The sequence below is a fragment of the Mustela nivalis genome (genome assembly GCF_964662115.1).
Source record: "Mustela nivalis genome assembly, chromosome: 20".
Taxonomy (NCBI): Eukaryota; Metazoa; Chordata; class Mammalia; order Carnivora; family Mustelidae; genus Mustela; species Mustela nivalis.
Window position 1 is genome coordinate 33,893,935 of NC_139039.1, and position 13,217 is coordinate 33,907,151.

General features: G+C 44.9%; 1 protein-coding gene across 1 annotated transcript in view; it reads left to right on the plus strand.

Annotated features, from left to right (window-relative positions):
- The first annotated feature begins 820 nt into the window (after positions 1 to 820).
- The window catches only part of VEGFC (vascular endothelial growth factor C), a 101,527-nt gene continuing 89,130 nt past the window's right edge, over positions 821 to 13,217 (plus strand). Inside the window, exon 1 of the mRNA XM_082715827.1 lies at positions 821 to 1,069. Coding sequence (XP_082571953.1) covers positions 917 to 1,069 — 153 coding nt within the window. The 5' untranslated portion in view covers positions 821 to 916. The remainder of the gene's footprint in view (positions 1,070 to 13,217) is intronic.

Below are 13,217 nucleotides of genomic sequence, written 5' to 3' on the forward strand. Positions count from 1 at the left end.
CCTGAAACTCCGGGACGGCTGGCGAACCTCGAGCGGGGGCGCCGGGTTCGAGGCGCGCCGGGCGCGGGGCCGGAGCCGGGCTGCGGCCGAGGACAAAGGGTCGGCCGGCCTTCCCCGGGACGCCGACCCAGGCGCGCTCCGCCCGGCCCCGCGCCGCCCGCCGGCCCCCGCCCAACTTGCCCCCCGGGCCGCGCTCCCGGGAGGGGGAGGGGAGAGGGGAGGGGACGCGGGGCGCCGGGGCGGAGGCGCGGGCCGCGGGGCGCGCGAGGAGCGCTTCCGAGGGAAAGTGAGAGGGGAGGGCGGCCGGGCTCGGCACGCTCCCTCCCTCGGCCGCTTTCTCTCACATAAGCGCAGGCAGAGGGCGCGTCAGCCATGCCCTGCCCCTGCGCCCGCCGCCGCCGCCGCTCGCCCCGCGCTCCGGAGCCGCCCGCGCCGCCGAGCTCCCCGGCCTGGCCGCGCGGCGCCCCGCCGCCCTCCTCCCGGCCGCCGCTCGCTGCACCGGGGAAGGGGAGGGGAGGGAGGAGGGGGCCGCGGGCTCGGGGGGGTCGGAGGGGCCGAGCAGCGCCGAGGGGGTCGGCTTTGCCCCCCTCGTGCCGGAAAGCGAAAACAGAAAGGCGAACCGAGGCGCCGTCCCCGCTCGCCCTCGCCCTCGCCTCACCTCGCCGGCCCCGAATGCGGGGAGCTCGGACGTCCGGTTTCCTGTGAGGCTTTTACCTGACCGCGCGCCCCTCCCCGGCACTGGCCGGGACCGCGCCGCGCCGCGTGGGGAGCGCCGAGCCGCGGGCCGCTGCCGCCGCCTCCGGCCGCCCTCGGGGGTCGCCGGCGGCTCCGCGCGGAGGGAGCGCAGCGTCGCGGGGGCGCCGCGCCCCCCCCGCCCCCACCGCGGCCCGGCCGCCGCGCTCCGGGTCCTTCCACCATGCACTTGCTGGGCTTCTTCTCTCTGGCGTGTTCCCTGCTCGCCGCTGCGCTGCTCCCGGGTCCGCGCGACGCGCCCGCCGCCGCCGCCGCCGCCGCCTTCGAATCGGGACTCGGCTTCTCCGACGCGGAGCCGGACGCGGACGAGGCCCAGGTAGGTGCGGGGCCGCGCGCGCCGGGGCCGGCCTGGGGGCGAGTGCGGGGGGCGCTGCGGTGTCGGGGGTCCCGGGGACCCGGGAGCCGCGCCGAGCGTGGGGTGCTGTTCCACCTTCTGGGCGTTGCATCCAGACTTAACCGAGCTGCCCGCACGCTTCCTCGGAGAAAAGTTTTCTTCTCCTGGTTTTCTTGCAGTGCAGTTGTTGCTAAGTCGGGAAGCCACGTCCGGAGAAAGCGGCGGCCGCAGAGGCGGCGGCTGGTGCAGATTGCAACCTGCCGGGAGCGGTCCCCGCGGTGCACCCGGCGGGCTGGAGCCCTCGCGGGGCGCGCGGCTCGGGGGAGCCCGGGTTCGTCCGGTCGGGACGGCTCGCCTCTTCCCGCATCAGATCAGTGGGCGCCCACGCAGCTCCGGGGGCTGGGGCGACCGGTCGGCCGAGGTTTGTTTTCCCGGAGCGTTGCTCTTACTCGGAGCACCGGGCGTTTTTAGGGAAAGTGTAAAAGGAATGTAGTCACCGGCTTGGGATCAAGACTTGAGATTCCCCTGGAGAAGCTGGGCAAAGGTGGGCTGCAGCACGATCGCTTGTAGACCACAGTCAGGCAAGACTTTACAGCTTCATAAACTCTGCGTTTCTGAAATGCGCTAAAGTACTGAAAAGTAAGGTGGATAGTTTTATTAAGTAAAAGAGGGTTTAACCCTTTGCCAGAAAATGTTGCCACGGTACTTTTGAGATATTCTGATTTTCAAACAGGAGTGACTGTATCTGTGCCTGCTTGTGCTCTTCCAAAATGTGTACGTAAAACGTTCAGCTCTGTCATAAGGATGGCTAGTGTGCTGAACGGAGTTTGGGAACTCCCGGAGAAGTTTTGTATTCCACAGACTGTGGAACGCCTCCTTTCAAAGGCCTGCAGAGCCCCTGACTGGGTCCAGAATGCAGTGCTTTATTTCACCCCTTGGCCAGGGGTGTGTGACTGTCAGCTGGGAGGTGACTTGATGAACATATGTTGAATGTGTAGGAATTGAATTGCCTCCACAGTTATATTTTGAAATAACGTTTTACGATGCAGAAGACTAATTAAAAAAAAAATCAAACTACCTTTAAACTTTAAATTTGGGGGACAAATTATCTTAAAAAAACAACAACAGAATTTGTAATTATATATGGGTCCAGGGAAAGAAAACCTTGGGAGGAAAAAAAAATGTCAAATTACAGAAGAGTGTATTATGTGATTTGTAAAATAATTTTCAACACAGATACTTAAGGTTGGTAGAACTATTATCATGAGAATGTCTCCCTGTGTTTAAATGCCTTGAAAAACGTAACATTAGACCCAGTTACACTTCCTGTAATTTGAATGCCTTGGGTTTCATGATATCTGTTCACTTTCTGTCTCTGCAAAGTCAAATTATTAAAAGTATGACTTAGTAAGGCAACACTCAGGTGGCTGGTGAAAGAGATCAGGGAACCTCTTGAGAGCAGGTTATTACCTGTGGTAACTTACTTGAGTTTGCAGGAGGAAAGGGTGAAGAAGGAAGTAAAATGAGAAGTCTTTCCTGATAAGCCAAAAGCCTGTGTGGGAGTCACTCACTGCTGGGCCAGTCTTGAAGGACTGGGCCCATGTGTGCACATGCATGTTTGTTTTGTGTGGGTGTGCCTTTGGAGGTTAAAGTTATTTTTCATCTTCAAAATCATCTTCTTCGGTGATGTAATCAAATCTTTCTTTGGCTGTAAAAATCTTCACGTGCTTTTATTTGCTTTTCATATTTAGCCATCTTTTATATCCTGTATGGTGAATGTGAGTTGATATTCTGTATGTGACAGGGACTCTCTTCCACTCGAAACATCATTTTAAGTCTCTGAGTTCTGCAGCCCCTAAGACAGTATATTATTTCTGCACCAAAATGTTCCTCATTGGTTGAGTGGAAGCTTGACGGGGCAAGCGTCATTAATGCCTTTCTTGAAGTTTTTGGTTCCTTGCCATGAGATTCCCAAGAGACATGGTCCAGAGACTCCATGTCTCTCCCTAGTGGCCTAAACAAGTGGCTCATGAGGAGGTAAAGCTGGGAGAGGAACTGATTGTTAACGTCCTATGTGGTACAGAAACCCGACCCCAAGAAGAGATTTCAGAAGGTAGATAAGAGACACTAAATATACAAAATCTTCGATAAATGCAGAGTTTGGGTAATTGACACTTAGGAAGTATTTTTATAGTGTTTTAAAAAAAAATACAAAACAGCTCACAAACTATAAACCGAGCTTAGCCATCAAGTCTTTCACCACACTTCCCCCAAACGTGAACAAGCATGTACAAACATATATATCATATACATTCAAGCGCATATGAACAAGACTCCCTTGTCCCTTGACTTATATTTTTATTTATCAGGTTCCTCTTTTCCTGGTTATGTGACTTACTAACAGATCCCAGAATGTTTCCCTGAAGGATATTAGTACAAGCAAGCCAACATGAGAAAAGTATGGCAGGCAAAGTACTGCCTATTATATAATTAAAATTATATAATTAAAGTATTATAATATTATATATTATATAATTAAAATTAAGAGGAACTATTTAAAATTATCGTCTAACTCAAAAACCTGCAAAACCTGGCAACAGCACTAGATTGCTAAATACAATTGCTAGATTTGCCAACATGAGATTGTATAGCATTCACTCTGATTGGTTGGAGTTGAGGAGTTTTTATTTTAAAAGAAAAAAAAATTATTTATCATGAAAAAAGAATTACAAGTACTATACTTTTATTCCAAAAAGGGGTTAGCAGGGAGTATAAATACTTAGGTCTTTATATATTTTAGAGCAATGAATTCAAGGAGAACATGTCTTATGTTGCACATGCCTGTGTTAAAGATCAAAATCCACAAAAGAAGGCTTAAAGGTTTATAATGTCTCAATTAAGAGAATAATCTAGATCAAGTATGATTGAATAAGCAAATATAACTTATTTTGTTTTACATAAATAACTTTAAATAACCCTACTTTACAATTTAAATGCAAAAAAAAGATTATTTTAATCTTAACACTAATTGCTTTAATGAGAATAGCTGTTTTAAATTAAAATAGTAAAAGAACTTATGGTTTATGCTTACTATCACAAAAAACTTCCTAATAATGGTAACCAGTTTACAACATGCCAGATTTTCTTTCTCCACTGTTTATAATTCTCCATACTTTTGTACTTGTTTTATTTGTGTTTACTGTTTCAAATTAATCAGTGATGATGTTTTTCAACAAAACATGTGTGGGTTAACTATATTAGAATTCCCTAGAGGTCTTTAAATTTTTTCCCCTTGCCTGAGACCAACCAAATCTCTAGGTTTGGCCCTTGGAATATACATTTATACTAACATCCTAAGTCATTCTCATGCATAATGACAGTTTTAGAATCACTGAACTACGGTATGTAACAATGACTAATTTCATGGGTTTTGCCATCTTCTTTATGTAACTGTTGAGTTTGCAGGGTAATCTGTTAGGCAGGGGGTATCTTAAAAGACGTAAGCCATTTTTCCTCTTTTCGGGGAGCATACAGCTCAGATAGAAAAAATAAAGACTTAAGCACAAAAAATACTGTGAGGTATTGAAGGAATAGTCCCAGAGCATCGTCTGTGTCCTGAAGTTTGCACAAGAGAGTCATCCACGTGGCCTGGAGTGCCTTGGCAAGAGGCAGAACTTGGGCTGTAACTTGGGTGAGAATTTCCAGCACATGACTAGACTATATCAAGCATGGGGATCCCATTTGGGTCATGGATGGGGTGAGAAGGTGAGAAGGCAAGGGGTTATATAGAATAACAGTGAAGAATCTTAACTATGAGTAAGTTTTTAGAAATGGTTGTGGTCACGTCACGAATGACCTAAGACACTTGAAGGTGAGTTATGGAGGGTGATTCATGCTCTGAGCACCTGAAAGACACAGGTAATAAGAGAAGTTTTGAAATCATTCTGGGACTGATTACAAGTCTTAAAGACTTGCTGGGGACATGGTCTAGTGAAGAAGCAACAACAGTATTCTAGAAGGGAAGTGATATGTAGAGCAGAGTTGAGGCAGCAGGAGCAGAAGTCAAAGCTGTCACAGAGAAAGAACCCATAGATTTGTGGACTCATTCACCAGAAAGATGAGGGAGAAGAAGAAACGAACCTTGGCATCCGTACTTTCATCGTAGGGCAGCGTGGGTCCTTGCAGGTTTGGGGCCCTGCGGAGAAGAGCAGAGACCGGTTTTCAGGGATCCATGTGGCTGACGACAGCATGCTTCTGTAAATTGCTTAAGATTTTACTAGTCTAGGGGCGCCTGGGTGGCTCAGTGGATTAAGCCGCTGCCTTCGGCTCAGGTCATGATCTCAGGGTCCTGGGATCGAGTCCCATATCGGGCTCTCTGCTCAGCAGGGAGCCTGCTTCCTCCTCTCTCTCTGCCTGCCTCTCTGCCTACTTGTGATCTCTGTCTGTCAAATAAATAAATAAAATCTTTAAAAAAAAAAAAAAGATTTTACTAGTCTAAAAACTCTTCGGAGAAGCAAAATAAGCTTTACAAATTAACATCCCATTGGAGGAAAATCATTGCCTTGGATCAACAGGACTTAAACTGTGTAATATCCTTAAAGTATGTGAGCATTTGACAAGTACTATTACAATCCTGAAAGGAAAATTAACAGTCTGCATATCCTACCGCTCTGCATTGAAAATGGAGAGGTAAATTTTACTCCACTGAATTATTGGGCTCTAAGCGCAACTATAATACAGAGTCATTGACTTGCGGCCTTCTCTGTGCTTCACGTCGCAGGACCCGTGACATTTCTCGGATGTTCTGCAGATGTCCGTACTCTCTGGCAGCAGTCTTTAGAAAGGGGTTCAATAGTAGGGAAATATGAAATGTCTGTGAAAGTGGAAACCCATGAACTTCCTTGTCTTCACTTCACTCCACATCGATTTATGTCGGAGGCCCAGAGTTTCACTCCCTAAGAGCCCCTTTCTGAGGAGGGCAAAGGATGACATAATGGAAGGACTGGGGTTTTGTCCCCTTTTCCCAAGCATCTACGCTTCAATGGCACGTCTACAGTTTTTACGATTATGAATTACCTTACAGTGTACGATTAAGTGTTTTGTCTGAGGCTCTGAGTGATGCTGGTTATCTATGGTTTGGGACATAAAAGAGCTCAATTCCTCTTTGATTTGGGTTTCACTTCTTGGAGTTTGTTCTTCTGAATTCAGGACACCTGATGAACAGTCATTTGTTCAAGAATTGATTATCATCAACTTTGCTTTGTAGGAAGCACTTCTTGGTATCGGTCGCACAGCTTTAGGGCTGGTGGGTCTCTTTTCTTGGCTGTCCAAGTTGACCTGAGACAGTGGAAGGTGGTGGACTGGGGACACTGCTTTCTGCCCTTTTGGGTCAGCGGCTCTTGAGGTGAAGGTCTTGGCCTCCTGACCAACATGGCAGCAACCAGGAGTTCTGTCTCACAGCTCTTTCTAGGATGTTTTGGGACTCAGAGGCTGGTGGGAGAGCACAGAAGGTTGCTGTGCCCCTGGCACTGGTGTTTTTGGCAGCTATCGGGGTATTTACAGGTTCAGATCACTCCCTGGGGACCGTGCAGACGTCTGTATATTGAGTAGGCATTCACATGATCTTTAGGTCTTCTCGGTAACATCCTCAGCATCTCTGTGTGCCCTGCACTGTGCCAAGAGCTGTTCAAGTTCAGTTTGTTTTTCATTACGTCTTTCTGAGATGGATGTTATTTTATTTCATTAAAGATAATAAGCCCAAGACTCGAATGACTTAGCCGGGAGCGGGGATAGGGCTTTCTTTCTTTAGTTTCTCTTTTTAAAAAAAGCTTTTGCAGCACTTATTTTAGAAAAGTGTGACCATGGGTTTGGGCCTTCCGGATCTGTGAAAGGCCCATGACCATAGATAGTCTTTTCTTCCTGCAAGTGGTAGCTGTGCACAAGAAGGCAGAGAGAAGAGGGACTCTGCGCATGGGGCCTAATCCGGTTACATTTATTTGAGCCCCAGTTCCCTTACAATTGGACAACTCTGAAATAAACTTGTACTTTCCTCCAAGCCTTACCATATGGTGCCCCCTCCAATGAAAAGGTGGTCATACATGACCTGAGTCCCTAGTAGCCTTGCAAGAATGCGTGCATAACAAGAATTCTAACCAGAATTCCTATCTAAGTTGCACTAATACAACTTCGGTGGAAAGATTATGGTTTTACCTATGCCCAGTGACCTTTCAGGAATAACTGGGTTTGGAAAGAACGAACTGTGGTTGGTAGAAGCATTCAGGTCCTTGGGCTCCCAGGCATGCATTGTTGCATCTTGTACCAGCTACATTATTTCCGGTCGGTGGTCATTCTGTAACTACTCCCTAGTCCTACAGTTGTTGCAGAAGGCACATTTGTGAGTTCAGCTCTGTATAAATTGTGAATTAAGGTATCATTGATTTTTCACATTAGAAAAAGACTTGATAGTTCATTGAATGATGATAGTTCATTGAACTTACAATGTCATTCAAAAATTTACAGTAAATATTATAGTCAGTTTAATTGTTTCTTCTGAAATTCCCTCATGTAAATTATTCAGATCATTAGTCAACTCACTCTTTTTCAGAGTTTGTAGTTTAACTGTAAGAGAAAGAAGACTTTGTCTTTATTACTGGGCATCCATCATGAAGTCAATCAAATGGATGCCTTGAGATGCCTATCACTGGTACATTCTTGCTATGTCCTGGTACTGATCGTGCACCAGTGGCTTTCAAATGTGAGGGGGCATTGGTGCAGTTCTGAAATCCAAAAGCTCATTTTCATAAATTACTTGGTGCTGTAACCCTGATCTGCTCTAACAAAAGGTTCTTTATAGTATTTATCATCTAACTTTGCATATTTCTAATTTCATTAAAGACATAGTAATGTATTTACTGATGAGATCAGCCTTGCCAGGAGTTGGTTGTATATTGGTTACGTATAAAATGTATATGTGGGCACTGAGTTTCCTGAAGGATTCTGTGATCTGAAGTTAGCGCGGCCCCCAGGGCGGGGGTACGGGTTTGGATAGAAGAGCAGTTCTTTCCCAAAGGCTTCCCCCACTCCCCTGATCATCTCATTGACCACCCGGAGGGGAAACTGAGGGACTCAGGAAGGATGCCATGGTGATAGGCTAACTCCACATGAGATTTGTGGATTTCTGACTCCAAATTCTCCTACTCGAATCTACGACAGTTCAGGAGCATTTTAATGAATTCTCACCCACAGCAGCTTTGACCCTAAGCAGGAAATGACAATGCGGTGAGTGAGGCATACAGTGCAGGACAATTCCTGTCTGTAACAAGCATGTGATCCTTCGTGAGGAACGAGAAGCTTACTCACTTAAAATACCAAAAATGGGCTACACCGTAAATGCAGACAGTGTCAGAGCTGTTGTAAGCAAGTCTCCTGATTTACCAGAAATTGTTGGGGAAGCCCCTGGTGGCTGCATGGACAAGCATGGAAAGGCTGGACTGGCGTTCTGGCAGCGGCAGAAAACAAGTGGATGCTGGTTACAGAAACAAAGGAGGGGGCATCTGGGGTATCGAGAGCAAAGCAGAGAGGCAGGAAGGCCAGTGCTGTCAAGAGGGATTTGGGGAGGTGAGTGGGGAGTGGACCGCTTTGGCTGAGGAGTCCAGAGCTGGTAAGGGAAACCAAGGGGAATCTTGTGGAAGGTGTAAGAAACCAAGGAGCAGGACCTAACTTTGGAACTGGCTGAAAGCAGTAGGACCACTGCAGATTCTCGTGTGATAGGCTGAAATGGTGTCTTAAGGAGCTTAATTGGGTATCATTGTGCAGAAGTGTCTAAAAAAGAGAAGTAGAAGCTGGCCACAAGCTTCCCCGGAGCCATTTTCAACTGCAGCCTTCCTTGAAGCCTCTGTCACCGCCTAGCTCTTTTCATCCCATGGGCCACCCATAGACGGCATCTGAGCTCCAGTATATGCTCCTGATTATGTCTGATGGATAGTGAAGACCACTGCGGACTTATGTAAGCACCCATCACTGCACTATCTGGAAACATTTGTAAAATATATTAATAACAGACATTTTTTCTATTATGGCTCACATTCCAAACAAAGCAAGCAGTGTAAACAGTGGTCATGATTAGTTACAAACACACACACACACACACACACACACATTCTGCCCCCCTTTCTCCGCTTCCCCCCCCCAAACTTAGTCACACTTCAGACTGCCAGCCGTGGCTTATGTATTCTTTCTCACCTAGCTAATTATTTTTGGACATCCACTGAAAGAGAATAAAAAAATAAGTCAGAATATATGATATTATATTCCCTATAGCCTATACACTGATTTGGAGTTCAGCTAGCAATTAAAGAGCTAGAAAGTGAGGGTGGGAGAGAGATTGATAACCTTGAGATGTCCTAGCAGTCTAGCAGTTCCCTTTTTTTTTTTTTTTTAAAGAAGCCTCTATCCCCAGTGTGGGGCTTGAACTCAAGACCCTGAGATCAAGAATCACATGCTCCATCAACTGAGCCAGCCAGGCACCCCAGCAATTCTTTTTAAAAAATCTGCTTGCAAATATTCCTACCAACAGTAAGACTAGGCAAGGGAGAAGCAGAAATGAGGTATCAAATTCTGTCAATTTTTGTTAAATAGATAGGTTTCATCATCAAAAAAAATCACAGACCTAAGTACTGTGGTCCTAGACATTTGAAGTAACTGTGATAGTCTTCAGAGTGATTCTCCAGCACCTTCCACCTAATTTATTACATTTGTACTATAAGCTTACTGACAATTTTCCTGATTTCCTAAATATGGAAAGGGGAGGTAATATTGATATTTGATTTGGAGAAAGTTGGGGAAAATCCACGGTGTTAAACCCCTCAGTGCATGGAGGCTACGTGTTGTAGATTGACTTAGAATGTGTGTCCACATCTCCCGTGTGCCTGGGTTTGTGTCTTTCCGTGAGTGTGACAGCTCTGGTAGGTGGTGATGGTCATCCCCTGAAGTGCCCTGTACTTAAGTCATAGCTGAAAAGGATTCTGGTCCACACAGGAGTGTTATAATGCCATATAATTTCATATGACCTCATCCTGAATACTTCAAAGCTTTAATGCTTTATGTTTTTTTTAAGGTTTTCTTTATGTACTTAAGAGAGAAAGATCGAGAGAGAGAGCGTGAGTGAGCATGAGCCTGGGGAGAGGGAGAAGCAGACCCCCCGCTGAGCAGGGGACCCAGAGTCCCCGATGCAGGGCTCCATCCCAGGACCGCAGGACCATGAGCTGAGCTGAAGGCAGACGCTTGACAGACTGAGCCACCCAGGCGCCCCAAAGCTTACATACTCTAAAATTTACATCTCTATTAAAGAAACAGACTGATGTTGCTACTTCAGTGTGTAAACCTCTCAAGTCTGAATATTATTAATTGGCATAAGAGAAATAAAAATATCCATTCTAAATTTACAGGGAAACCATTCCAGAAGATCTAAAATATTAAAAATACCATTTCAACAAAGAAAATATAATGGTAGAATGTTAAACACAAGAGGTAAACTTGTGTAGATTTGTTTAGAAAAACGTAATTGTCCTGCTTCTTTGGGGCATTCTTCCAGAATGGGAACCAGCAAAGTCTGTGCCATCGTTGAGATGAATCATGGAGTAGATACTTTACTTCTTGGGCATGTCTGATTTACTTGAGTGCCCTCGTGTGTCATAGGAGTTGATTTTGTTTGACGGTTCTGTTTACTGGTTCACCAGACGGTCAGTAAACACTGTGACTTTCTTGGTGCAGAAACTGGATGGTGATGGGAGTGGGCAGTGTAGGAGGTGGCGAGCAGACAAGGAAGAGGAAATTCAAAATGAGTGGTATAGACAGATTCTGGCTCTTCAAGAGCTAACAATATGTTATTTCTTCAATAACATCTTGAAAGTTTACTTCCTTAGGTTCAAATACAGATGTTAGTTGAAGTATTTTAGGAACTTTTGATCAGAAACCATAGTTCTAAACTGAAAATGCATTTCTGACTCAATCTAGACCAAAAGATAAGGCAAACACTAGATTTTCAGCCTATTTGTAAGTGAATAAAGAATTAGATAATACATCATCTATACAAATCCATACATATACATGTGGATTACCTATACAAATCTATCTGCAGATACTGCTGTCATCTTGTTTTAAACTAATTTTCCGTATCTTTATTATAGGACTAGAACTGTATGCCATGATATAAAATGCACTTTATATTTTAAGTTCCACTCCATTTTCAAATTTAAAGTGTAATGTCATTTTCTCTTCACAGTCATTTTTATTCTCGTGCTAGGTTTTTTTTTTTTTTTTTCTGTTAAAAGTACCATACTTGTGTTTTTTGGTCAGAAACAAGATTAAAATAACATCGCATATTTAATATTCCTTTCTGTGTGGAGGAAACATTCGTGAAATTAATAAGACTTCCGATGTGAAGTACTTGAAATAGATGAAAAGTTTCTAAAAGGAAAGAACACGTTTCACATTGTGGTTGTTCTGGAAGCTTCTCACATATATGAATGGGTGCCCCTGGGAGAAGGGCCACACTCCTGGGAACTGGCCGGGAGTGGGGGAGGCTGACTGCTTATCCCTTTCTCAGCCAACTAGTGTTCAAAGGTTTAATGCCTTTTTTTTTTTTCTGATGGCACAAATAATTATCTTACTAAGAGATGTGTTGGTAAGAGCCCTATAAGCTTTCCTCAAGATAATAGTTCATTTTCTTCTCTTTACGTTGTTGCACGGCGTCTTTTCTTCTGATGCCCCCTTCCCTCCCCTCAAAACCAATTGGGGATAAACTTGACAAACAGGAAAATGGCCACGATTCCCTCTAACCCGAGCGACCACACAGCTGCCTTTAATCTTTGAGTGGAATTCCTATAATCTGGAAAGGGGGACTGTTACTTCCTCTCACTCAGATTCCTTGGAAGTAGCCGGTTAATCTCCAATACCAGACGTGAGGCCATCCCAAACCACCGTGGTTTACTTTACTACAGTATCCTTGCCTGCGTGGAATATTTTTAATTCTTTCTTTTTGTTTGCATCTGTTGTGTGTATTTAGTTATTTTGCCCATCTTAATGCCCTCTTCTGAGTCTATGTTTTGAAACATGGAATACTGATTTAGATCCGTGTTTGCTTATGGGTCATGACACTTATGACTTCCCTAAAAAACAAACTAATCCTTTTGTCTCAGAGCCACATTTAAATTTGGGGACAATCGTGAATCATTGTTTGTTCTCTTTGAATCCTAGGGCTTTAAAAAAAAAAAAAAATTGGTGGCCATCCATGCCGAATTAGAGTTTTACTAAGGCCAGAATTACTCATGAGTCATGACCATCACACTTAAAATTGGGTAATTTGAAGCTGCTTTAGATACACAGATTAAGCAAATAATGATGTTATACCATTTTGTGCAAATTATTTTTTTCCTCCTAGACATTCATAGCAGCAGAGCGTGCTCTTTTAGAGACCCATTCTGTTTTACTTTAGAAAAACGCACCCTTGTGTCATGGCCCCAGGAGCACAACATAATTCTATTACCGTACTGTAGCATATGGAGACACCTACCCTAGTGAGGGAGAGATGAAAATATTTAAAATCAGTGTTAACTTTCTCTGCCATGCTTATTTGACCATGTAAGCCCTTCTGCATTCTTAAACTGGGGGTGATGTTAGTGTGACTGCCTCAAGCTTCCTCTAGCAGAAAATATCTAAACTTTTGCCTTCATATGCCAAGTTTTTTCTTTTTTTAACTTGATTTTAACTTTATTACACCTCTGTAAAGTGTCTGCAGTATGGCAGGAAGGAGAACAAGCATGCCTGATTTGCCTTCACTAAAGCTCTGCCCCTCTCAGGGCTAACTGTGGGTTTTCTCCCCACCAGGGTTGTTGCAGACCAATATAAATTTGACTTTCTGCCCCGAAATTAAAGTGGTTAACTTAAACACTAAAATATTTATGTACGAGATTAAATCTGTGATATTCAGACAAACTGTAGGCTATGCCATATGCACTGTGTATGGCACGTTAAGTATTAAATGCTTGCTTTGGGTGCCTATGTGGCTCAGTTGGTTAAGCCTCTGCCTTCAACTCAGGTCATGGTCCCGGAGTCCTGGGATCAAGTCCAG